At 40.6% G+C, this 27,744-nt stretch overlaps 1 protein-coding gene across 1 annotated transcript in view; it reads right to left on the minus strand.

Moving 5' to 3' along the window:
- Positions 1-5,687: 5,687 nt before the first annotated feature.
- The window catches only part of ALX4 (ALX homeobox 4), a 103,005-nt gene continuing 80,948 nt past the window's right edge, over positions 5,688-27,744 (minus strand). Inside the window, exons 3-4 of the mRNA XM_060764384.2 lie at positions 12,961-13,089; positions 5,688-8,770 (exon numbers count right to left, since the gene is read on the minus strand). Of these exons, the coding sequence (XP_060620367.2) occupies positions 8,447-8,770; positions 12,961-13,089 (453 nt within the window). The 3' untranslated portion in view covers positions 5,688-8,446. The remainder of the gene's footprint in view (positions 8,771-12,960; positions 13,090-27,744) is intronic.

A 27,744-nucleotide genomic window follows, 5' to 3' on the forward strand; every position in this document is an offset into this window, starting at 1 on the left:
CATTGTTTTATTTTTTGAACATTTTTTGAATTTATATCTTAATATATTCTGCCCCAGGACATAAAGCTAAAGGAAAAATGTTGCATTTATACAAGGTTACAATATTTTACAACAATAATATTGACTGAGGTTTGCTTTTCTTTTCTTTGCAATCTTTCTCCCACACTTGCTCTCAAACACTGCACACCCAAAAACGGATATATTATTATACATTGAAAACTGTCCTTCAACATCAGTAGTATAAAAGTCCTAGCATTGTCTATGGAAGAAAGGCTGGGCAATACATTACCGCAAACTTGCTGTTAAAGACCAGGGTAGTGGGGGAAAAGGCTAGACTTAGTCTTCCCCACAAAACCATCCATGAAGTTGAAAGTGATCCAAAAGCTTTCATCTGCTCAGCTTAACTCTGTCCTGGTTCCTGTTGGGACTTCTCCTTTTTTAATTCTACATGTTTGCTTTTTTTACTGTGTCAATCAAAGCAGCAAAATAAACAGAGTCCTGAGCGACTGGGTCTGCTTGATTATTTTTTCAAACCATTTCAAGGAAACTACCTTTTTTCCGTGGTTGTTTGTTTTCAAAGAGTTTTACAACATACTGTGAAATCCTGGTGTACTCTGAGACAAGGATCAGTCATACCAGCGCCACCCTAAAAGGATAGAGGGATGCCATGCCCAAAAAGTGATAGTATAGAGAACGTATTCTGTATTACTCTGGTCAGAAATTCATTTTATGGAAGGAAGAAGTGGAAATACACTATTGATATTAAATGTAAAAGCTGGGAAGGCTATGCTGATCATAAGACAAAGTCCAAATCATTACAGCCCTAATACTGTAGTCTCTCAGTTAACCATCATCCACTAGATAGCAGATAAATGTAGTTTCTGGTTGCTTGAACCAGGCCTTAATAATACTATACCTCATACCATACCATGCCATAAACTCTGTATTGACAATATGAATATTGAAATATAGTAATTGGAAACAAATAAAGGCAAACTTAACAATATAACACAGTTTTACTGTATTATAAAAATTCCTTTGTGAATGCAGTATGCAATTTTAGGGACTTTTTAAACCTTGAGTTCTTTTTACCTTGAGTTTACGTTGCTTGAGTTCTGATTAACTGAGAGTCTACTGCACTGTTATTATGGAACAACATAAATATTAGGAAATGTTAAGACAGCACAAGCTCATAAGCTGTGCTGCTTCACTGGAGAGCTTTTCTTTAGGATGTATGTATGTATTTGAGGGTGGGATAGAATTAAATACTGTGTCCAGTCTCCTTCTGTACCTTTATAATAGCAAAGCAACTTTTTTCTGGCATTGTGTAAAGAGTTAGCCAGTACCGCCATATACAACAGTTTGCCATTTGCTCATTGGCTGCCAACTCTGCCCAACCTAAGTAGCTGCTCCTTTCCCCTATGGTTACATCAGGGAAATTCCTTTAAGCCTAGCTGGCCACCCTTATCCTTCCTCTCTGTGTGTGTACAAGGGTTCTGCCACATTCAGATAAGCCTTGGGCTTTGTTCTGTTACTAGCAAGATGGCACCAATGTTTTGAATGTTCCATCCTCTTCCTGTGGCATTTTTAACAACATCCTTGCCAATAATGTGAAAGGAGAAGGGGAGCATTATTTATACCTGTTAGTGAAAATATGTATAAAATATGTTAGTGAAAATATGTATATGTTTATACCTGTTAGTGAAAATATGCTCCAGCAAAGGATCACCGCCTTGTCGGGGCGCTGGAGCTTGAGCACCTCAATGATGTCATGAGCGAAACCGTGAAGGGCCACCCAAGACGGGACGGTTGTGGCAGAGAGGTCAGACCAAGCGTGATCCCTGGGGAAGGCAATGGCAAACCACTCCAGTATCCTTGCCAAGAAAACTAAATGGACCAGTACAACCAGAGATATGTCGGTATGCCATTGGAAGATGGGACTCCCAGGTCGGAAGATGGCCAAAATGCTACTGGGGAGGAGCAGAGGATAAGTTCAACTAGCCCCAGATGTGATGACGCAGCTAGCTCAAAGCCGAAAGGAAGGCTAGCGGCCGACGGTACTGGAGGCGAACGACGAATCCGATGCTCTAAAGATCAACACACCATAGGAACCTGGAATGTAAGATCTATGAGCCAGGGCAAATTGGATGTTGTTATTGGTGAGATGTCAAGACTAAAGATAGACATTCTGGGGGTCAGCGAACTGAAATGGACTGGAATGGGCCACTTCACATCAGATGACCACCAGATCTACTACTGCGGACAAGAGGAACATCGAAGAAATGGAGTAGCCTTCATAATTAATAAGAAATTCGCTAAAGCGGTGCTTGGATACAACCCAAAAAATGACAGAATGATCTCAATTCGAGTGCAATGAAAGCCTTTCAACATCACAGTGATCCAAATATACGCCCCAACCACAGCTGCTGAAGAAGCAGAAGTAGATCAGTTCTATGAGGATCTGCAGGACCTACTGGATAATACACCAAAAAGAGACATTATTTTCATTACAGGAGACTGGAATGCCAAGGTGGGAAGTCAAATGACAACTGGGATCACAGGCAAGCATGGTCTGGGAGAACAAAATGAAGCGGGACGCAGGCTGATAGAATTTTGCCAGGAAAACTCGCTGTGTATAACGAATACTCTCTTCCAACAACCTAAAAGACGGCTTTATACATGGACCTCACCAGATGGTCAACACCGAAATCAGATTGACTACATCCTTTGCAGCCAAAGGTGGCGGACATCCATCCAGTCGGTGAAAACAAGACCCGGGGCTGACTGTAGCTCAGATCACGAACTTCTTATTGCCCAATTTAGAATAAAACTAAAGAGATCAGGGAAAATACACAGACCAGTTAGATATGATCTCACTAACATTCCTAGCGAATATACAGTGGAAGTGAAGAACAGATTTGAAGGACTAGATTTAGTAAACAGAGTCCCAGAAGAACTATGGACAGAAGTCCGCGACATTGTTCAGGAGGCGGCAACAAAGTACGTTCCAAAGAAAAAGAAAACCAAGAAGGCAAAATGGTTGTCTGCTGAGACACTGGAAGTAGCCCAAGAAAGGAAGAAAGCAAAAGGAAACAGTGAAAAGGGGAGATATGCCCAGTTAAATGCGCAATTCCAGAGGTTAGCCAGAAGAGATAAGGAACTATTTTTAAATAAGCAATGCATGGAAGTGGAAGAAGACAACAGAATAGGAAGGACAAGAGACCTCTTCCAGAAAATTAGAAACATTGGAGGTAAATTTCAGGCAAAAATTGGTATGATAAGAAACAAAGATGGCAGGGACCTAACAGAAGCTGAAGAGATCAAGAGAAGGTGGCGAGACTATACAGAAGATCTGTATAGGAAGGATAACAATATCGAGGATAGCTTTGACGGTGTGGTGAATGAATTAGAACCAGACATCCTGAGGAGTGAGGTTGAATGGGCCTTAAGAAGCATTGCTAACAACAAGGCAGCAGGAGATGATGGGATCCCAGCTGAACTGTTTAAAATCTTAAAAGATGATGCTGTCAAGGTGATGCATGCCATTTGCCAGCAAATATGGAAAACACAAGAATGGCCATCAGACTGGAAAAAATCAACTTATATCCCCATACCAAAAAAGGGAAATGCGAAAGACTGCTCAAACTTCCGTACAGTGGCCCTTATTTCTCATGCCAGTAAGGTAATGCTCAAGATCCTGCAAGGAAGACTCCAGCAATACATGGAGCGAGAGTTGCCAGATGTTCAAGCTGGGTTTAGAAAAGGCAGAGGAACGAGAGACCAGATTGCCAATATCCGCTGGATAATGGAGAAAGGCAGGGAGTTTCAGAAAAACATCTACTTCTGCTTCATTGACTATTCTAAAGCCTTTGACTGTGTGGATCATAATAAATTGTGGCAAGTTCTTGGTGGGATGGGCATACCAAGCCACCTTGTCTCTCTCCTGAGGAATCTGTACAAGGACCAAGTAGCAACAGTCAGAACTGACCACGGAACAACAGACTGGTTCAAGATTGGGAAAGGCGTACGGCAAGGCTGCATCCTCTCACCCAACCTTTTTAACTTGTATGCAGAACACATCATGCGATGTGCGGGGCTGGATGAATGCAAAGCTGGGGTGAAAATTGCTGGAAGAAACATTAACAACCTCAGATATGCAGATGACACCACTCTGATGGCCGAAAGCGAGGAGGAGCTGAGGAGCCTTCTAATCAAGGTGAAAGAAGAAAGCGCAAAAGCCGGGTTGCAGCTAAACGTCAAAAAAACCAAGATTATGGCAACAAGAATGATTGACAACTGGAAAATAGAGGGAGAAACCGTGGAGGCCATGACAGACTTTGTATTTCTAGGTGCAAAGATTACTGCAGATGCAGACTGTGGCCAGGAAATCAGAAGACGCTTCCTTCTTGGGAGGAGAGCAATGTCCAGTCTCGATAAAATAGTGAAGAGTAGAGACATCAGACTGGCAACAAAGATCCGCCTAGTCAAAGCCATGGTATTCCCTGTAGTCACCTACGGATGTGAGAGCTGGACCTTAGGGAAGGCTGAGCGAAGGAAGATCGATGCTTTTGAGCTGTGGTGTTGGAGGAAAGTGCTGAGAGTGCCTTGGACTGCGAGAAGATCCAACCAGTCCATCCTCCAGGAAATAAAGCCCGACTGCTCACTGGAGGGAAAGATACTAGAGACAAAGTTGAAGTACTTTGGCCACATCATGAGGAGACAGGAAAGCCTAGAGAAGACAATAATGCTGGGGAAAGTGGAAGGCAAAAGGAAGAGGGGCCGACCAAGGGCAAAATGGATGGATGGCATCCTTGAAGTGACTGGACTGACCTTGAGGGAGCTGGGGGTGGTAACGGCCGACAGGGAGCTCTGGCGTAGGCTGGTCCATGAGGTCACGAAGAGTCGGAGACGACTGAACGAATGAACAACAACAACAAAGTGAAAATATGGGTGAATGCTTAACAGAAAGCTGTTGGTTTTGACAAAAGATTTTCTTCAGGACACAATGTTCTATTTTTGGGATAATATTGCCTTTTAAAGGACTTTATAAAAAATGCCTTGATTTTATTAATGGACTTTGTACATTGGCCAGAATGCTATCACAACCATCCTAAAACCTATTCTGAAATACATTGTTGTTTACTTCGTAAATAGACAGTGACCCACTGAAATACAAGGTTTCGTTAGCTTACTTTAGCAAATGACAAACAGACATTGGCAGAGTCTAGTCTTCTGCAGAGTCCACTTAGAACACAATTTTGCCCAGTGCTTCTCAAACACCCCCTCGGGATATATATCCACTGTACACTACCGCATGCACCGTGCAGACAATTTGCACAGCTGTTTGGCTATTCTAAAACACAATTAGAATATACAGCAATGCACTTCTAAAAATGCATGGTGCAGGCACACAAAATAGTTTAAGGGGTTACTAGTTTAGCATGGAGAGCTAACAGAAGCATGAAAAACCTACTGTTTGGTGCCTTCTATGTGAATATGGAAAGCACATTGGAGAGAATGTATGGACAGTGCTCATACCTGGCTGGCACCAGAAATCCCTTCCTGAGCCCAAGAGATGGCAAACTTAGCTGTTTATATGGTAAACATACTTTTATGTCAGTACACACAAAATGTATTCTTCTAGATATGCATGCTTAGGAACACAAAAACATAGTTAGGCATAGTTAGGCACTGACACACACACACACATACACACACACACAATTTCCTGCATGAAAAATCTAGCTATCATGCTCCAAGATAACCTTCAATTTTTATTTTACAGCTCAGCAATGTGTTAGGATTCTACTGCCTGAGAATTAAAATTGATTTTGTAACTTAAAGGTGGGTGAGCAAACAACGCTCCACTCCTCCCCCCCAACAATGAATGTAGAGAGAACAATAAATGCAGGGTGGTTATACTTTCCTTGTGGGGAAACTCAAATGTCTTCTTTGAAGGTAGCACTTTTAACTGAAAGGTTTTGTATTTTCCCTGATTTTGACCTCGCATATTAGAACTTGAGCCAAACAAAACAGTTTGATGCTGAGCTGAGGACTTCCATAGAAATCAATTATGCTTAAAGGTGCTTAAACTTTTATAAGAGTGGTAGGGAAGTTATTATGTTCTGCAGCTAGCACATCATGACAAGAACAGTTCTAAAATGGGGCTGTACAATTTTCACAGGCTTGCATTTGACAGTGCATGGGCATCAATCTTCGAGCAAGCAACAGAAACCATGTTTTTATCCTTGTAGGAAAGGATTCGCAGTCTTTCTGTGCAATATACCACAGGCACTCCTATTAGCACAACATTAACTGAGAATTGATCAGAACTACAGGTGCTCCTAAAAATTGAAAACTGAGGGAGGGGGAATAATATCTCCCCCTACCACTCCTTCTACTTCTGCCTCTGTGTCAGAAACAGAACGCTTCCTATTTTTCCTTCTCTTTGTGTTTCCTTTCATATTCTCTGCTGAGTTTTCTTCCTCTGGGTTCATTGGAAAGCAGAAACCTTGCTGTGTGTTTGCTATTTGACTTTCTTGCTGTATCCATCTCCTTCCACACTGTGAGAATATAACTATCTTTTGCTAATTGTGAACTGGAAGGCAGGTATCCTTGCATGTGTGAAGTAGATACCCCTACTAGCAGCCCCCTTCCCATGTATGATTAAATCTAGAAAATTGGAGGATTCTTTTCACTTCCATTGCCCATGTCATTCTCTTAGCATTCTTCTTCATTCAAGCTTCGGCTAGGCTGCATGTAATTGATGATAATATCTCTTACAGCTGACCACAAGACTAAATCAATGGCTGTACTTTTGCTGGGGAACTATGCTAGCATAAAAATAGTTCCACAAGTGTTTGAACCTTCTCAGAGATTGCCAAACTGCATCATAAACCTATGTGTCTCACTGGAACACATGGGATAGTTATAGTGCAGCCAGTTATTTCACAAGTGCACATGTTCTTCTTTCATTTTGGACTTGGTTGGGTGCTAAATGCGTATTGCATAATGAAAAATACCTTTTCACAAGATACCTTTTCACAAACTATGGGATCAAGCATTAACTACATTGCAGTACATTTATTCTGTACCAATACACTGTATATATAGGATTTGGCCAGAATTAGTGTTGTGATAGCAAGGAGAGCTATTGCAAGGAATTGGTACCAAGGAGATTCCACAAAATGTGCTATTTTTGATTTTGCCATTGTGCTAGTCCTTAGTTTGCCAATGGGATGAGAAAACCACTGCTGTCCATCTGCAACATGGACCTTTACAATCTCTGTTGATGGAGGAGGTAACACAGCCTTGGCTTTTCCTTTCTGTTTAACTCAAGCCTTGCTTGTTGTGTGGCACCCTTGGAGTTCTTATTACAGCAAGTTGGGGGAAGACAGATTTCAGGAAAGGGGAGAAATAAAAGGTGGGGCAGCTGCTCCATCTTTTACTCAGTTCAATTGGACATTAAAGTGTGAGATAATCTCTAGTATGCAGCAAACTCTACTGTGGCATTGCCTGGTATCCTGTGTGCTGAATCAACATACCTTGCACTCAACACACACACACACTGACTCACTCTGGTACTAACCAACTACAGTGATAGCAACCATATTCTTCTATTGCTGACCATCATAAACCTATGTGTCTCATTTGAATACATGGGATTGGCTATAATTCATGTCAGTGCCAATCAACCAGAAATTGTGATCTGGGGGTCATAAATTTTAGAGATAAAGATTTGGAGCATGTCCAGATAATCACTTTGTAGTGCTACACAATCAAAGGACTTTTTGGGATCTTGCAGATCCAGGAATTAGTTGAGTGTGGGGTTAAGGCCCCACTAGGATTAGGTAAGGGGGTTGTGCTCCTCTCCCCTAAATAGTCCATCAAAATGGACACCAAAACTCCTGTTTACTTGATCTCCTCAGGCATTATCAATCAGTGAATGAAATGATCAAGCAAAAAAGAGGGGGACAGCAATGGGAAAAAACCAGAGAGCATTAGAAATGGAAGAAAACATCTTCTGGACAGTGCCTGTTAATTCTGTTATTTTAAAAGGGCAATTGCATGATAGAAGCCTTATCTGGAAGCACCGCTGGTGTCCGAGAAAGTAGGAGGGATGAATGTCTTTTCCATGGGCAATTAAGAGGACGTCACCAAAAGGGAAACAAGCCATGTGAATAAAACAAAAAAAGCACATTTGTCTGGTGTGGTTGAAACACCCTCTGTTTCCTTCCATGTGTCTATTCTTGTGTAAGGAACAAAACAATTAAAACACTCCAATATGGCAATATACTCAATGCAATTACACCCATGGTAGCTAAAAGTGCTGCATTCAGACCTCTGGGGAGGAGCACTGGCTGCCTCAAGTCCAAGAGTGGATCGATGGTTTGACCGTCCTCTGTTTGCTCTGTCAAGTGTCTTGAGGGCATCGACTGCAGCCCTGTCATGTCGCCCATGAGATGGCAGCGCTGTGCTCCTTGGCTTTCATCCGCAGGGCTGCAATGCTGGAGGACTTGCGGTCGGGTTCACCATTTAGCTCATACCCATTGATGCCAGGGCTGATGCCTGCGCTGCCAAAGAGGCTGCCCATGTGAGTCTGCCCCACATGGGTGCCGGGACCTGAGACACTCAGGAATTCAGAGACTCCTCCAGTTGTGTGGGGATGAGCATGAGGAGACATGCAGGAAGGCACTGAGTCACAGGGCACAACACAGGCAGGCACAGGGGAGGCAGCACCATTGTTGCCAATCCAGGATGGATTCTGGATCTGAGATTGGGGTGGGGAGATGGAAGAATGGGAAAATAATAGTTAGGTCACCTTGGCTTATCCCATGTGCAAAGTGGACATACTAAACCAACAGATGGCAAGTCAACTCATCCTAGTAACTGAATATTATTTTTACATGTGTTGGCCTAAATGAGTGGAGTTCTTTCGCACTACAGAACTACAACTCTATGATTCCACATTCATTACCATGGTTCCATCCTATGGAATCCTAGGGTTTGCAGCTGAAGGAGGGCATTTATCATTCTTAACCAAAAGACTCTTGTGCCTTCCCAAATGACAAATATCCCAAGATTCCACAGGATGTTTCATTGAGAGTTAAAGTGGAATCAAAATGCCACAATAGTCTATTGAGAAATTGAACATCCATCCACACTTGGTTGAACTGTTGACTCCCAGCAGCTCTAGGCAGCATAGCTAGTGGTCAGTACATGTAAAGGGCTGGTCGAAATCCAACAGCTAAATCCTTAAGTAGTGTAGATGTATTGAATTAATGAGATAAATATATGTGTTTCCTTGCCAAGTCCACTCCACTTGGGACTAATAACTGGCTAAGAATTAATGTCTACCATTGGCAATTTGCGTCTTTTTTCTAGGGCTTTTGTTTGGTTTTTTGAAATTATTCTATGAAAACCACACATGCTCCATGGCCAATTACTTCCCATCCTTGTAATTTAAACCAGCAGCTGCTATGAGGGTGAGCCAGGTGTTTAAATCTATGAGAGTCTGTTGTTATTTGCATTTCTTGCATCTTTCATGTGAATGCAAAAACCTTCAGTAGCAAGAATGTTCATTTGATCCAAATTTGGTTCTTGATTTTGCATCTTGCACTAATAATATTCACAATTGTTTTTTTATTTGAGTGTGCAAGAGGCTTTACCCGCACTTTAAGTGTAATGTGTTACAACACTGAGAGGCTTATATTTTTAAAGAAAAGGAAATCAAGGACCTGCCAAAGCAAAAGGCCTGAAGTACAGTACGACGCCTTATCCACATATGAATAAGGGGGTTGTACTGTAGATGATATGCTTGGCTTTCATTCATTTTAACTTACTGGTATCTAGTTATTGGTCCACTAAGACTGTGAATTTTGGAAGAAGAGCCATAAGATAATGGGAGGTGCCAAATTTAGCTGACATTTAACAATGGCCTCTGCTTAGTGACCAGCTGTCTTTGGTTTTCTCTCAACTGATACTTAACAGTACTTAGCAGTAGTCATTCCATTAGGCTACCTGAACAACTTCCACTCCAGCTGGTCATATAAGAACTAGAAGGCTGTCTCTTCATAACGTTTTCTAGGAATAAAGCAATCAGAAGAGGTTTACCGGTGCTGCCTTCTGTGCAGTACCAATAAACTAAAATGCCACTGCCATTATCAATTAAGAGATCTCTGTTGACATCCCCTCCAACTCTTGTTGCTGCCTAGTAACTTTCCTTCTAGAGATTTTTCTGCCCCACTTGCTATCGGGAATATTACTTCTCTTCTTCTAATGCAACCACTATTTCCTGAGGAGGATGGATGAAACTTATTTTGGCTTTGAGCTGTTTGCATTGGGTGACCCTAAGGGGCATGTAGACTCTTAAAAGGTTCTTGACACTAGACAGAATTTCTTTCAGCTTCACTGACACTCTTAAACTCTCACACTACATTATGATATGCATCCAAAAGAGAACGATTGAGACAGAATCTATCCAAAGTCCAACGAAAGTCTGCCAAAACCACAGAAAAGGAAACAATGGCCCATGGCCCAGGAAATGCTTTATCTATACCTATACCTACACCTATATCTTTACCTATATCTGTATTTATACATTTATATTCTACTAACAAAAAAGAAAAGAGACACCAAGGAATGAAGTAACCAAAAGAACTTAGCTTCCTCATCCAAGGAAGAAATAAGATACTCAAGATTTTACAACAAAAAAACTGCTATCACACATGGAACAAGACAAGCCAGATGTCCAAGCTGGGCTCAGAAAAGGAAGAGGCTATACAGATCACATTGCAAACATATCTCAGATACTAATAAAGCTTATGCTATATAGTAAAGATAAAGATTTCCCCTATGTCTAGTCATGTCTGACTCTAGGGGGTGGTGCTCATCTCCATTTCTAAGCCATTATTGTCTGTAGACACCTCCAAGGTCATGTGGCCAGCATGACTGCATGGAGCACCATTACCTTCTCACCAAGGCAGTACTTATTGATCTACTCACATTTGCATATTTTTGAACTGCTAGGTTGGCAGAAGTTGGGCCTAACAGAGGGAGCTCACCCTGCTTCCCGGATTCGAACCATCAACCTTTAGGTCAGCAAGTTCAGCATCTCAGTGGTTTAACCCACTGTGCCACTAGGGGGGCCTATGCTATATATATACTATATAGATGATAGTAAAACCTTTGATTGTATTGATAAAAACTATGGGTTACTAAAAGAGGCAAATTATTACTAAAAGAGGGTATTCTGGGAGCTGTAGTCCAAAAAAGTAACTTCTACAATTTCTCATCAAATGAAAACAGAGTTTAGGGTGTTCTAGATACACTGTAGCCCTAAGCCTCCCTCTCCTGTCCCTATTTTCCCAGAGAAAGAGGAAGGTTTTCTTTTCTTTTCACAACCACAAATCCTACTCACCAAACATCTCATCTAAGAAGCTAAAAGTCAGAGTGATCCTATCAAAGAGAAAAGAATGGATGGTTTTTTTTTAACAGCAGCAGCAGGAGGCTTTTTGAAAGGTGGGGAAGGGGGAGGTTTGATGGGGGAATGTGAGATGAAAGAATGCAACAGGAGAGGATCCAGATGGAGACTGGGAAAAGGCACATCTCCAAGCAGCCTGCATTCCACAGGCTTCCACCACCATTTGCTCCGGCTCGGCTGCTGACCTTTTCCCCTTGGCAGGCTACATAGGCCTGGCAGGTAGTAAGACAGCACCACAGTCAGACCCCCAAACCAAGAAAACTCATAATGCCAGCATAAACATGAATGACTGCTATATTTGGAATCCTGTGCAACTCTGCATCAGAAGTGGGACATGATTTATAACATGTATCACAGGATTTCTCATATTGTTTGAAGTGCAGGTTCCCAGCCCACCCTCACCTCCCACTATGGGCCATGCCAGGCACTAATTACATATTTGTATCAAACTATTATTATATTTGCATAGCTACTGGAAACTTACTGGTCCACAGACTACCTCTCTGAGTAGCACTGCCATAAAATATATCACAATATCATTCTCTCTATTAGCTGTGAACAACTTATGTGTACTTATAGTAAAGGTCTCCCTACATCTGCAGGAATTTTCAGTCATTTCATCTATGGCAGGAAATATGAGTGCTTTAGCGGTTTTCAACATTTTCCTTGAAGGTAGCCTGTACTTTTGGAGCCCTTATCCATTGCTGAGAACACCAATGAATACCATAGGGTGCATGTTAAATTTGCATAGCTCACTGGTTAATGGTGGTAAGCCACTTGCTTTCACAGCTGTACCTTGGCACACGTTTAACATTGTCTTGCGGTAACACATTGCAGAGGGAAGCAGACCTTGGACTACTGCTCCTAGAAAGCCCTCAGCCAGAACTACCAGCACAGCACTTCCAAGTTCTGTCAGGAAGTTAAGTACTTATGATCAAGGTATCTTATCTCCAGGTTTTATTTAGACCTCTCTACCATCTTTGTTCCCTTCAAGAAAGAAAAGTTTTCCCCACAAAACCACAATTTGAGCAGCCAAATAAGTGATGGAAAACATGTGGCCTTCCAGCTACTGTCCTGTAAGGACCAGGCACCATGATATCAGGTGGGTCAAGAACTTCCTACCAACTTTATTTTCATTTGTCAATTCTTTAGTAAGATCTTTAACAGATGGTTCATCAAAGTGGGTATAGCAACAGAATAAGCAAAGTATATATTGCTGTGATCTAAACAAGGAACAAGATTCATTCCACTAATGACAAGATGAAGCGCTCCTGCTAGGACCTTAGGATGCATATACTTCTGTAATTTCTAAAGTACAGAAGATTATATTGCATATGGTTCAGTGGGGAAAATGTACACAACAGAACATCCATTCACTGAATTTTTCATTACTTGTGTCAATCAACTGTATCACACTTGGTGCAAAATATAGCCTCTGGTGGAAGTTGATGCACAAAGGCATTGGGACAGACACTCACCTGAGCATAGTTCTCTGCTCTAGTTAGCAAGGGCAGCTCATAGGCTGTGGAGAAGTGGGTGCGAACCTGTTGCATTTGACCAAACCGCTCCCGTTTCCTCCATTTTGCCCGTCGGTTCTGAAACCACACCTAAGGAAATAAGCACAAGAAGAGCCACATCAGGGAACATAGGAGCTGAAAGATATCACCAATATGTTTATACCTTATTTATGTTTTAACTGGTTTTTAAGGTTTTATATTTTATATGCTGATGTTTTTAATTGTATTTTATATTGTTGGGGGCATCCAATTGTGCCGACTATAAACTGAGAAAGGCTGTATATAAATACGGTAAATAAATATAACTTCAATTTTTTTTTTACCTCCGGAGACAAATAATTTAAAAGAGGGAACAATGATTGAATTTATAGCCATTGGAAAGAATTGGTTAAAAATGAATTTATCATCCCATAATACTTTACAATTTTTAAACAACATTGACATTTCACTTCAGAAAGCATACATGTTGAGCTCTGGTAAAGCTTAACAGTCCTCTGATGTTAGGTAGAAATGCAGCACCATGACATTGCACAACAATGTCTGCAATATTAAGAAAGATGCATCACAGAAAGACTAACAATGAGTCCACTTCTAAGTAGCAATACCGATAAAGCATGCACATAAATTATAATAGATCATCTAACAGCCCCTATTAGTTTATTACTTCATTGGCTGATTTCTTCATGGACTGAATCAGGGTATCTGGCCTTAAGCATATTTTTACTTAGTTGCTATAATTTGGAAATGACTTGAAGGTCAAAAGAAGAACAATTCTGCACTCCTGCCCACCCCCAAAAGCCTCCACTGATTTCACAATAATTCAAATAGTTCTCTCTTTTCCTACTGTTGCTATCAGAAAGGAAAGGACTAACTAGGGAAGCTGTCAACATGGCTCCTTCTATATTGTTCTTCCATTGGCAGGTGAAAAACTTTTCATTCCAGCAAGCTTTTGGACACTGACTGCAAAAGCTTCCCATAATGTGTTCTTCAACTGTTTTCTATCTATTGGCTTTTCAAACAAATTTGTTTTAAATGGTTTTGATTCTTACTAGTATTTTGTATGTTTTTACTTGTGTGCGTATATATGTGTTTTTGTCTTTATTTTAATCTTTCAAGCTGCCTTGAGCCCTAGTGTTGGGTGAAAAGAGGGATATTAATGTGATGGTGATGATGTACCAAAATCTCTGAGCAGAGAAGGGGTAATAAAAGGCTCATCCTTCATTTCCCAATGACTATCATAGACTATAATTCATCCCAGCAAAGTCTTATCACAAAGAACTCTGTGGATCTTTCCATGAGGAGTTCATTACACAAGGATCCCTGGGATAAAACTGGATAGTTTCCTCCTTTCTCTTGTGCTTTCTCTCATATACACATGTAAATCTTTAGATGCTGCAAGAAGGGCAGAGATTTTCTATTTCAGATATGATTGGTAGCATCCATGTAGTGCAGTGACTCCATCTGATTTTTATTCCATATGGTAAAGGAAAATCCCTAGGTGCCAAATTCTGTCTCCACAGCAGGATCAGAACCTTGGACAGCTCTTTAAGGTTTAAATTTAGCCTCAGGGTTGTCAAGAAAACCTATGATAGCTATATCTTAAGATTGCAATAAATTGGAAAGATACACAACAATTAAAAGCAGGTGGAAACTGGATGTCTCGACAACCTTATGGAGGAGACAACGCACTAGAGAAGAAGGAACACCATCTCCAAAGAAAACAGAGGTCCTGCTGCTGTTTACTGTTCTTCCTGCCTACTGCAGTGGACAGCTGCCAGTTTCAAGTGTCACTCCAGGACTGGGCCTCTTCAGGTACTCAGTCAGATGCTGACAATGTATGGCAGAGGTTCTCAACCTATGTGTTTTGGCCTGCAACTCCCAGAAATTCTAGCCAGTTTACCAGCTGTGAGGATTTTTAGGAGTTGAAGGCCAAACCATCTGGAGAACCACAGGTTGAGAACCACTGGTCTATGGCAACCAGACTGCCATCTGTCACCTTCCTCTAAGGCAGTGCTTCTCAACCTTTGGTCCTCCAGGTATTTTGGACTTTAACTCCCAGAAGCCCCAACCAGTTTGGCCAAGTGTCAGGAATTTTGGGAGCTGAAAACTGAAGTCCAAAACACACAGAGGACCGAAGGTCAGGAACCACTGCTCTAAAGGAATAAACGCTTGCTGTCTAAGAGGGGTGAGGTAGTCAATACAAAGGAAGAGGGGAAGACTGGCGAGGGGGGGGGGTTCTTTGTTATATTGATTAAGTTTGGTCTTTTTTGGGGGGGGGGGTGACAGATATTTATTTATTTATTTATTTACTATATTTATTTTTTTCTGTTTTTTTAATTATATATGTTTATTTTAATACATACACAACATTTATAGTTCCCACCAACATGAGGATTGTTTTCTTTTACATATTAATCCTTTTTGAGATTAACCTTATACATTAACATACTATATAACATTTGTATCCTATTTCTTTCTTTCTTTTTCTTAAATATTTTAAATATTTTTTAGGTTGATTATTTGACATAATCTCATATATAATCAGAAAATATACATTCAGAAATACTGGAACATGTCTAGATCTGTATGTAGACAGCAACTTGTTGGACCTCATTGGACCTCATTTGGAAAATTGACTAATTTCGCTTCCATGATAAGGGGTGATACTAAATATATAAGTCCAGTGTGTTTTAGGTTTGAGTGAAGAATATAAGAACTATTTTACAAGGTTAGAGTTTTAAAACTGAAGACTTACTGAAATCATAACTGAGTCAATCAATGAAAGTAAACAAGATTTAGGCATGAGGATTAGCGGTGAGTCCAGATGCCTTCATGCTGCAGGCTAAGACTCAGTTTGTACATCACATGTAAGGTATTTTTGTAGAGTGACACAAACAATGAAGCCTGATTAAAAAGAGTCAGATCTGGAAGTAAGCTGCCTTTCAGCAATCTCACTCTCTATCTCCCCATCAAATATCCCTTTCCTTGGAATATAATTAAATTTAAGAATATTTCCCAAGAAAACACTAATATTGTCATAAGAGTATATTGCCATTAAAAAGTGAATTGTCAAAAGGAACACCAAACTAACAACTTCTAAATTATAATTATAACCAGTTGCCATTTCTTCCCTTTGATGCGATATCATAATGGTCAAATAATTCATTTTGTATACATATATATGTATTTAATTTTTTACTATGGCCTATGCTTTATGCAGCTGATAAATAAATCTCAAAAAAATTGCCTACAATAAATCAAAAATGGGCCAAGCATAGCCTTCTAGATGTTATTGAACTGTGACTCTGATCAGTCTTAGCTAGTGTAAATGGCAATGAGGAACACTTACTGTTTCAATCTAGCAGCATCTAAAACACTTCATTTTTGTCAAAAATCCAGTTGTTAACTGCAACTAGAGTAAACCTATTGTATCAATTACATATGTTCAATTACATAAGAATTGTAGAGCTATTTTCATTTTACTGGTCAACTTTAGTTGGAAGTAATAATTGGATTGAGGTCACTGTGTCTGTATTTTAAAAGTAGCTCCTGATATCCAAAACCCATATATTTATAGGTAAACTTTGTGTCCTGTTTTAGCTGTGTTTGATTCACCACCTAGTCTGGAGATGGGGAAGGTGGCACAACACTGGACTTATGGCTCCTCTACAGCCTTGGAGAGCCTACATGTATTGTTGTGGCTATCATTGTTATGAACAAAAGTAAATATGTACCCTTGCTGACTGCCTCTCCAGATATTCTGTCCAGAGGAGAGCGACTAAAATGATAAAAGGTCTGGAGAACAAGCCCTATGAGGAGCGGCTTAGGGAGCTGGGCATGTTTAGCCTGAAGAAGAGAAGGCTGAGAGGAGATATGATAGCCATGTATAAATATGTGAGAGGAAGCCGCAGGGAGGAGGGAGCAAGCTTGTTTTCTGCTTCCTTGGAGACTAGGACGCGGAACAATGGCTTCAAACTATAAGAGAGGAGATTCCATCTGAACATGAGGAAGAACTTCCTGACTGTGAGAGCCGTTCAGCAGTGGAACTCTCTGCCCCGGAGTGTGGTGGAGGCTCCTTCTTTGGAAGCTTTTAAACAGAGGCTGGATGGCCATCTGTCAGGGGTGATTTGAATGCAATATTCCTGCTTCTTGGCAGGGGGTTGGACTGGATGGCCCATGAGGTCTCTTCCAACTCTTTGATTCTATGATTCTATGATTCTATAATTGGTTGTTGTATTGGTCTTGGAACCACAGTTTCCATCTAATCTACCATCTGAATAAATCCCTTTAGTAAAACTAGAGACAGAACTGACAGGGATGCAATTGTTTAAAACTATCAGCTAAATGGGTCAGTTTGCAGTGGTTTGCTGGCATATCCACTACTTGTACACGTAGGGCTGTGTTTATATTCTACCACAAACTATGCCCACATACATCAAGACATTGAAACCAAAACAAAAATGCATTGAATGAGTTGAGGACTGTGTTCTCATTGCTATAAAAATTCCAGTACAGTTAGGGTTGTGGTTGTGGTTTGAATTTGACGTCATAGAATCATGGAATTGGAAGGGACTGCAAGGGCCATTTAATCCAATCCTCTGCCATGTAGGAATACCCCTTAAAGTGCATCCAATTTCACCAATATCTGAAGCAGTTTATTCTACTTCAAACAGCTCTTACAGTCAAAAAGTTCTACATAATAGTTCTACATAGTTGGAATTTGTTTTCTTGAAAGTTGAATCCATTGGTTTGTGTTCTAGTCTGTGGAGCAACGGAAAGCAATCTATCTTTGTCTTCTGCATGACATTTCCTCCAGATATTTAAAGATGGCTGTCATTTTAAAATATCCTTATCATGAAAACTTTATGATGCAAGCAAAAAAGAAACAGGAGAGAGTGCCAAAAAGTGATACACCTAGGTTAAAGGTATTTGGTGAACTGCTAGGGAAGAGCAGAGGACAAGCATGATCACTCTGTGGCCAATGATGCAATTGAAAAGCCAAAAGGATATTTAGCTCTCCTGTTCTCCCCAGCAGCAGTCCAATGTATTTTTGCTACCTAAAGCAGAACCCATATGGTGACATTCATCTCATCATTAGAAGAAATTCTGCTAGGAGATGGATAGTTCATATCCAGCCTATTTTCTCTTCTTTTCCCCTAGCTTTCACATTTATCAGCTGCCTACTTGTTGCACTTTTATGAACTTGCCAGAAATTTATTAAGATGATGAGGGTGTTAAAATTACTTGGAACAAGCAGGCTAAACAAGTGAACAGGAATGAGTCTGATTATACTTTCTCAGTGTTTTATTCATTATTTTATTCAGGAAATAAAAATCTAAGGAGAAAAAATGGAATTAATAGTGAGGATAGATGTAGCAAAATCAGTTAAAGGAAAGGATGAGGCAGTAGAGATCATATAACAAATATACAGTGTTTTTTTGGATGCATCAAATGATTTCAGAGGAAAATCAAAACATGTTTTTATGGGTTACTGCAAAGCCTTTGATTTAACAGACAATGAAAAACTATGAATTGTTTTTAAAGAAATGGATGCACCACAATATTTGATTATCCTGAATAAGAGACTATTATTAGGGCAACATCTAGAGAAGCAGAACTGATTCCAATTTTCATGGGGTAAATCAAGGCTTCGTGTTATCGTCATAACTGGTTAACTTTTTTACTTAATGCATCATACGTAAAGTATGATTAGACTTGAAGGAAGGAGGCATAAAAGTTGGAGGAAGAAACAGCAACCATTTGAGATATGCAAACAGAAACAACAAAGACTTGCAATGAATACTGAAGAAAATAAAGGTACTGACATAACCAATGCAATGAATACTGAGTATTCATTGCATAAGAAAACCCTATGAAAATCATGAGATTGCTGTAATTCCACAGATGACACACACAGGATTTTGTCCAAGGACCCTTTCAAAGTCTACTTGTAGTGAAAGAATGTCCACTCAGTAGATCTAGTTCTGTTTAAGCTGTTCTGAGTCCCATTATTAGAAAATGGTGATTGTGATAATGTGGATTTTACAATAAAAGGAGACCAAGGCTTAGTATGTTGTTGTTTTTGTCCAATTTTATCCAGTATGCTTCCCCACTCACCCCAACTGCTTTGTCTCTTGAGTGGGTATCAATTCCCTCACCATCCATCTCCACTTCTTCTGTTCTCAAACCCCTCCCTCTCTCTCTCCTTACTGTCTGACTTGTAAAGGGCTGGAGTCAGACTTGCTGCTGCCAGCACTTGCTTTGATCTTGAAGAAGAGATTGCACTCTGTCTGCTTAAGGGCTCTTAGACAAGGATCTTCACCCATTAAAGGGAATCTCTGAAAGACTCTCAATTTATATACCTCAAAGCCAAGGGGAAGCAGCACAAGAACCAAACTGGGCAGCAGCATCTTCCCTGAGAGAGGATTGACCACTCCAGTAGAGAGAAAATAGTACTATACAATGGGACTGGATGTGTCTCTTCAACTCATCTGCCTGCTTTGCCTTCACCCCAGATTGAGATTGCCCCCTCCCCTAAGCAGTCCAGCTGGCAGCCAGTCACAGACCAGGCCAGCCAGTTCTTTTGATCTGCAGATGAGAAGTCCATGATGGTGACCCTGCAGGTAGAGAGGGTACTGTATACTGCAAGCTGAACATGTGTTGCACACCTGTGCCCATCCCCACTCATGGCAAGCCTAGTTCTCTCTGACAGTTTGTTCAGTGCTCACCATGGGGCTGCTCTTGAATATGCATGGTGTGCATCATCTAAGCTTCTAGAGCATCCAGGAGTTGCCCTTGGGCCAACAGAAACCTTGACAGACAACTTCCAGAAGTGGGAGGAGGTGGGTTTGGGCCAGCAATGTGTGCAAAAGCCCAGATATCAAAGCAGCTTTCATATTCACAGGTTAAAACCTTCAGAGGAATAAAGCTGACCCTAAGCCTCTGAGTCAGTCTAAGAGGGAAATAAGATTTTGTTTTACACTTTTGAATGAATAGCACTCACAGTTCTGATTGACAGGATCCAATTCCTCAGACAGGAGAACAACAGTGCTGTCCCAGCAGGAGTTTGAAACTATCCCCTTGCCCTCCTCCCATGATATGCTGGCTTGCCAAGTGTTGTAATATACAGTACAACCTCTTATTCACTGATTAAATATCCATAGATTTACTTAACTATGTTAAAAAATAAAATCCACCCCAAAGTCTTTGTGGGCTTCTCTAGGTATGATTTCAGCCTACGTATAGTCAAAAGATAAGGTTTGCCATTATCTAAAGATTGATATTCATGATAGGCCTTGGAATGCACCCCACAACATTATTTACTATTTATTATTTTATTTACCTTATTTATGCCCCGCCTTCCTCCCTGAGGGGACTCAAGGCAGCTAACAGTTATGCACTTCGAACAATTTAAAACAAAGCAAATACAACAACAACAACAACAATTTAGCAGTACTGTGTTTGTTAGGTTAAAAACGGTAATTAAAATACAATTAGAATGCATTTTAAAACATCCAACCGCTCCCCCCAATCCCACCCACAACCTCCCCAGCAATTTGCTCTTCATCCTTCTCCAAACACCTGCCTGCAGAAACAAGCCTTGACCTGCTTGTGTACAACCAGCAGAGATGGGGCCACCCTGGTCTCTCTTGGGATGGAGTTCCACAGTTTGAGAGAAGCCACCAAAAAGGGCCTCTCCCACGTTCCCACCAAACACAGGCTGAATCCCTATTCCCAGATGTCTTTTGACTAACTAGGAGCACCTCTGTCTTGTTTGGATTATGCTTCAATTAGTTTACCTTCATCCAGTCCATTACAACTGTCAGGCTCTGGTTTAGCACAAGAACTACTTGCTTAGAATTAGGTGGAGAGGAGTAATAGAGTTGGTTATCATCTGCACATCGATGGAACCACACTCCAAAACTTCATGTGACCTCTCTCTGCAGTTTAATGTATATGTTAAACACAACAGCATTGGAAACTACATGGAGCCCTGAGGCACCCCACAAGCCAGTGGCCAGTACGGAATGCATACTGTAAATTGCATATCCCTCACATCCTGACTAAATTCAGCTCATTGTGTCTGGCCCCCAGTGATAGGTAACACTTCCTCCCTCCATATTCCAACTATCAGCTGCAGTAGTTTCTGAGATGGAAAGAGGCAACCAGAAACTTAATCCTTACCCCACCACAAACTTTTTCTCATGTGTCCTGTCTAAATGATATTATAAAAATGATAGGTCAAACTCATCAACTCTAAGGTACTCTGAAAATCCTTGTGTTTGAAAGATGGGATATAAATATTATAAATAAACAAACAACCTAACTTTATCAATTCAATCTGTCCAGAAGACGGAAAAATTATTAATTTTAATTGCAGCACTCTCAATGGCCTAGACAGAACTACCAGGTCCAGAAGAAATGTGTGTCCAGAGCTAGATATTTCCCAGATCTCTTCATGGCATCATGAACTTCATGTCAAGGTTCCAAGAATGTGAAGACACGGGCCTCATCTATAATTAAATCAGTTTTCCTAGATCATCCCTTTTGCTAAGACCTGATGATTTTGCTGCCACTGCGACTATGGCTGAACTCCAAGATCAACATAAGGGTATCACATATTCCCCTTATGCATGGATTCTGACATCGTTTCCCAGGAATGTGAGGCTCTGAATGCCTCCAACTACCACTTCCCTTCTGGCTTAATGGTGTTCTGAACACATGGGCTGGCATCCTGATAGTGATTCAGGCATGTGTACATTCCCTTACATATTTTCATATATATTTTTTTGTCTGATACAGAAGTTTACATCAAGTTGTGTTATTGTGCATTGCAGATTTGCATTTTCATATTCAGTGGCACACTGTTGCAATTCGTTAAGGCACAATTGTCATGTATCTAACTGTAACTTTAAAGTTGCACTGTCTCCTTGATGTAAAATCTCAGTGGTCTGAGTTCAGTGATGGTTTGAGTTCTGATTTCTGACAGGCAGGGAATGGCGCTCCATGCAGTCATGCTGGCCACATGACCTTGGAGTTGTCTACGGACAATGCCGGCTCTTCAGCTTAGCAATGGAGATGAGCACCAACCCCCAGATATGGACACAATTAGACTTAATGTCAAGAGGAAACCGTTACCTTTACTAGAGAACTTAACTGTATAAAGAACCAGAATGGGCAGTGACATTCACACTAAACAAAGCTGTTGCTGACAGTACAAACATCCCGGCAGTAAGTAAGCCAATTATCACATGATAAGAAATTGTTTTCTTAGTTACAGGTAGGTTCAGAATGCTGATTTCTTCACACAACTGCTGGAATCCTATTGTTCTTGAGGCCAAAGGATGAATCAGAAATCTTTGTCTGAGGCTCTCAATGACTCTTCAGACTTAGAGGGGAAATCCAAGCTCAGATTTCTTCCCTAAACCTCATTCAATCACCATAGGTTTCCACAGTATTGTTCTTCCATGTTTAAACCTTCAACCTCATAGAGCAGCAAAGAAATGTGTGTAAGAGGCAGAGAGGAATCAACAGGCCTATAATCCATGAGCCTGTTAGCTCTCAGTCATATATATGTACATGAAGAGAGGTTCTTCCCAGGATCCTTCCACACAGCCCTATATCCAAGAATATCAAGGCAGAAAATCCCACAATATCTGCTTTCAACTGGTTTTCTGAGTCCACACTCAGGTAATGTGGGATTTTCTGCCTTGATATTATGAGATATAGGTCTGGGCACCACAACTGAAGGGAGATGTTGACAAGCTGGAATGTGTCCAGAGGAAGGTGACTAAAATGATCAAGGGTCTGGAGAACAAGCCCTATGAGGATCTGGGCATGTTTAGCCAAAAGAAAAGAAGACTGAGAGGAGCCATGATAGCCATACATAAACATGTGAGAGGAAGTCATAGGGAGGAGGGAGCAAGCTTGTTTTCTGTTGCCCTGGAGACTAGGATGCAAAACAATGGCTTCAAACTACAAGAAATGAGATTTCATCTGAACATTAGGAAGAACTTCCTGACTGTGAGAGCTGTTCAGCAGTGGAACTCTCTGCCCTGGAGCATGGTGGAGGCTCCTTCTTTAGAGGCTTTTAAACAGAGGCTGGATGGCCATCTGTTGAGGGTGCTTTGAATGCAATTTTCCAGCTTCTTGGCAGAATGGGGTTGGACTGGATGGCCCATGAGGTCTCTTCCAACTCTATGATTCTATGATTCTAAGTCTGTGTGGAAGGGCCCTCAGATTCAATTCCTCTCGCTATTGCTTGTAATGGGAGGAGACTGTTTTTGATTAAGAAAGGGAAAACATGCTTCATGAGGCAAATCCACACACAGATTTATGCTTTTTTTTGGTAAAGAATATTCACATTTTCATAAACTCGCACTACCTCCTTTCATTTCAAACCATTGAAACAACTCACATTTCTTCTTGGATAACCGCTTTGTTCCACAACACATGTTTTTTAATCTCTCACATGGTCTTTGAATTGTTTCTGCATTGTTTCAAGTCTCTCAAAGAAAGAGTCCTAAACTTTAAAGAGCATATTTAAGGGTATAAATAATCCTGTGTCACAACCCTGTGGGGGGCTACTACTGATGCTGCCTGCTGCTTGCTTCTCTCAAACCATTGTGATGTCCAATCTATATGAGGAGACTTTTGAAATGTGATACAGTACAATTAAAGACAGTTCTACTCAGATGTAAGTCTCATTGATTTAAGTGGTCTTACTTCTGGGTAAATGCATATAGGATTACAATTTTAACCTTAATCTTAGGGAAGATGAAAATGAGAGATGGAGAATGCTACAGTTGTGTGTCAGCGAAAGGATTTTCTGTTTGGGACAGAAAAGAAACTTACAGTAGAGTTTCGCTTATCCAACATAAATGGGCTGGCAGAAAGTTGGATAAGTAAAAATGTTGGATAATAACAAGGGATTAAGGAAAAGCCTGTTAAACGTCAAATTACGTTATGATTTTACAGATTAAGCACCAAAACATCATGTTTTACAACTAATCGAGAGAAAAAGCAGTTCAGTACACAGTAATGTTATGTAGTAATTAGTGTATTTATGAATTTAGCACCAAAGTATTGCAAAATATTGGGGTGGGAGGCAGACTGCGTTGGATAATACAGAATGTTGGATGAGCGAAGGTTGGATAAGCAAGACTCTACTGTATTTGCATCTCGTTTCTCTCAGTACAGTGCAATGACTGTTACTGTTGAAATGTTATTTATTTATTATTATTATTATTATTATTATTATTATTATTATTATTTAGGGCATTTGTAGCCTGTCTTTCTCAGCCTTCCGGTGGCTCATGGCAGCTCACAGAAATAGCAATTTTAGTGCCATACATTCATAAAAATACAGTTAAAAACATTCAACTCAATATTTAAAAAGCATATATAAACCATTTAAAACATATAATCATTAATTTATGAGCATAGGAAGTGGAATTGTGTTATTCCACAATGGAGAGGAAGAAAAATGTAGCTGTACCATTGAGACAGAGCCATACCATGGATACTGCACTTAGGTTACAATGACTGAGAGACAAACAAAAAAATAAAGAGGAGTGTGAGAATGGGTGGTTGAGGGTTATAGAATGGGTTATAGCGAGAAGACCTAAGAGCTTTTGGTGCTTTTACAAAACGGTTCATGTGCTGTGTAGGGCTGTGCTTGCACATGTTGGCTAGAAATGCAGCCCACAATGTGGCTAGAGGAATAACAAGAGACAGGACTCAACAGATTAGAGAGATGGGCCAAAAATAACAAAATGAAGTTCAACAATGACAAATTCAAGATACTCCACTTAGACAGAAAAAAAAGGAAATGCAAAGATACAGAATGGGGGACGCATGGCTCGAGAGCAGCATGTGTGAAAAAGATCTTGGGGTCCTCGTGGACAACACGTTAAACATGAGCCAACAATGTGATGCAGCGGCAAAAAAAAGTCAATGGGATTTTGGCCTGCATCAATAGGAGTATAGTGTCTAGATCCAGGGAAGTCATGCTACCCCTCTATTCTGCCTTGGTTAGACCACACCTGGAATACTGTATCCAATTCTGGGCACCACAATTTAAGGGAGATGTTGATAAGCTGGAATGTGCCCAGAGGGGCGCAACTAAAATGATCAAGGGTCTGAAGAACAAACCCTATGAGGAGTGGCTTAAAGAGCTGGGCATGTTTAGCCTGAAGAAGAGAAGGCTAAGAGAAGACATGATAGCCATGTATAAGTATGTGAGAGGAAGTCATAAGGAGGAGGGAGCAAGCTTGTTTTCTGCTTCCTTGGAGACTAGGACGCCGAACAATGGCTTCAAACGATAAGAAAGGAAAGTCCATCTGAACATTAGGAAGAACTTCTTGACTGTGAGAGCCGTTCAGTAGTGGAACTCTCCGCCCCGGAGTGTGGTGGAGGCCCCTTCTTTAGAGGCTTTTAAACAGAGGCTGGATGGCCATTTGTCGGGGGTGCTTTGAATGCAATTTTCCTGCTTCTTGGCAGGGGGTTGGACTGGATGGCCAATGAGGTTTCTTCCAACTCAATGATTCAATGATTCTATGACTGCACCAGTGAGGTAGAGCATCAACAATATGAGAGGGGATCAAGAAAGGACAAGGGACTGTATGTCGGCAAAACACATGGCCTCAAAGAAATGACTGGAGTCTGAACCAACTTAATTTGTTGCTTTAATCACATACAGCCTTTAGGATCACATATAGCCTTTAGAACAGCTTCCTAAATGTGTTAATTGGCTTGCTTAACTTACTTAACTCAAGGATGTTTGTGTTAACAGCAACCATTTGCGTGAATGATATAATTATGTGTTAATGTACGTAATTTTGTGTTTCTTATGTAATTAGCATGCCTAGCACTTTTCTGCATCTAATTCCCCTCTAATCTCATAGTCTGCAATCTCACCCACTTTACCAGAAATTGATGCACCTGATGAGGACAGTTATAGTTAAATATTTTTATGGCTGCTTTTATTTTTGTATTACATTTTTTTGATCTGTGTTGTTTTGGTTGCTATTACTACTATGTATATTGTATTTTTGTTGTAAGCTACAAATATTATATTATTATTATTATTATGATAGTTCATGAAAGTTAATGCTATAATGTCTTAGTCTTTAGTATGCTATACACTACTTCAGTATTCCCCACAATTCAGTTTGAAATATTAAAAGACCATATTTTCCTATGTAAACCAGCCCAGGCTTTTAGATTTCCAAGGGAAGGCCTTTTCTTTTTTTGAACACCTTCATAGGAAAGTCTAGCAAGAACCTGGGAAAACGTTGTTTCAGTGACTGACACTTAAAGAGATTAGGATGTCTCTCCTTTTGCATCCTTCCATTGATAGCTGACATGGCTTTTTAGTAGCATGATACTGTTTTATTTCTTGTCTTTAGTGGGTATATGTCTTTAAATGGCATTGACAATGTAATTTTGTCTGTTCTTAGTAATGTGATCTTACATGTAACATTTTTAATTTTTGCAACCTGCTTTGAGCTGGTGGAAGAGCATTAAATTCGCATAAGAAAATAACTACAGTAAAAATCTTGCTACAGTAGGGCAAACCTTCGTAGGCTAAAACAGATTGTGCACTGTTCTGTTGCGTGTTGGGCTTGAAACGAATTGCTTTTAAAACAGGAGGTGCAACTTTAGCCCAGCGGGAAGCCAGAGGCCCCGAAGAGAAATTCTTAAGGATTTTCACCATAAACAGTCTTTGGAGGGCTTGTGAAATATAACAAAGTCTTTATTGGTGAACAATCAACATAAACTCCTTTTGTCTTCAAAAGGTTAAACAAATACTTCCAGACTTTTGTGCAACTGGTGGCTTCTAACTGTTACTTTACTCTAAAGGAAAATCCCTTTCCAAACTTCTCCCGGGCTAACTGTGAACCTAAACCTAACTGATGTGGGCGCCACTACCGGGTTGAACTGCGTCTCAAAGCACCGAGTGGACCTACCAGTAGGCCTGTAGTCACTTCAGCTGGAGTTCTTAGATATTCAAAGCTGTTTTTCCCTCCGAAATTCCTCAGAGCTTTAAGGCTGTTTCCCTGGGAATCTTTGGGAATCCTTTTGCTCTTAAGACTGTTCTCCCCCGGGAAGTTTTAAGGGTTGAAGCCTTTGTACAGGAGAAAGTCTGTACACGTCCTGTACATTGACTTTCCTTGCTGAGACTGACTGAAAATGGCTCCCTTCCCTTCCCAATTGATGGACAGGTGGCTTGCCCTATAACTGCAACCAAAAGAAGCCACCTATCTGCAGAGTCCCTGAAACTTAGGACTACAAACAAACATCCAGTGCAAAGCAAACAAAATTGGAGCTCCTGGTACAGCTGTACCAGAACATGCACTGAGACACAACATAATTTCTCCAAATCGAGCAAAGTTGCATATATGTTCATAATTTTGAGTTTCTGTGCTCATTAAAAATCGGATTTCAGAAGCAATTGCAGTAGTTTCTAGTCCACTTCCAGACACAACTCAAAGTGCTGGTTCCAGTCTTAAAAACCAATGTAGATTACTTATTCACATACAGATTTGCCTAGACCCTGGTGTGTTTTTCTTTGGTCTCTACCACCAGCTATGGTGAATCTGATGGCGACCCAAAATAGTGATATTGGTAAATTCTCTCCAGAAAGAAGTTGTATTGGTCATATTTCAAGAAAGGGAGCCATGTTCATGAGTTGTAGCCAAAACTACAATCTGGTAACACCTAAAGGTTAAGAGGTTTATCATC

The sequence above is a fragment of the Anolis sagrei genome, chromosome 1 (assembly GCF_037176765.1).
Source record: "Anolis sagrei isolate rAnoSag1 chromosome 1, rAnoSag1.mat, whole genome shotgun sequence".
NCBI classification, from domain to species: Eukaryota; Metazoa; Chordata; class Lepidosauria; order Squamata; family Dactyloidae; genus Anolis; species Anolis sagrei.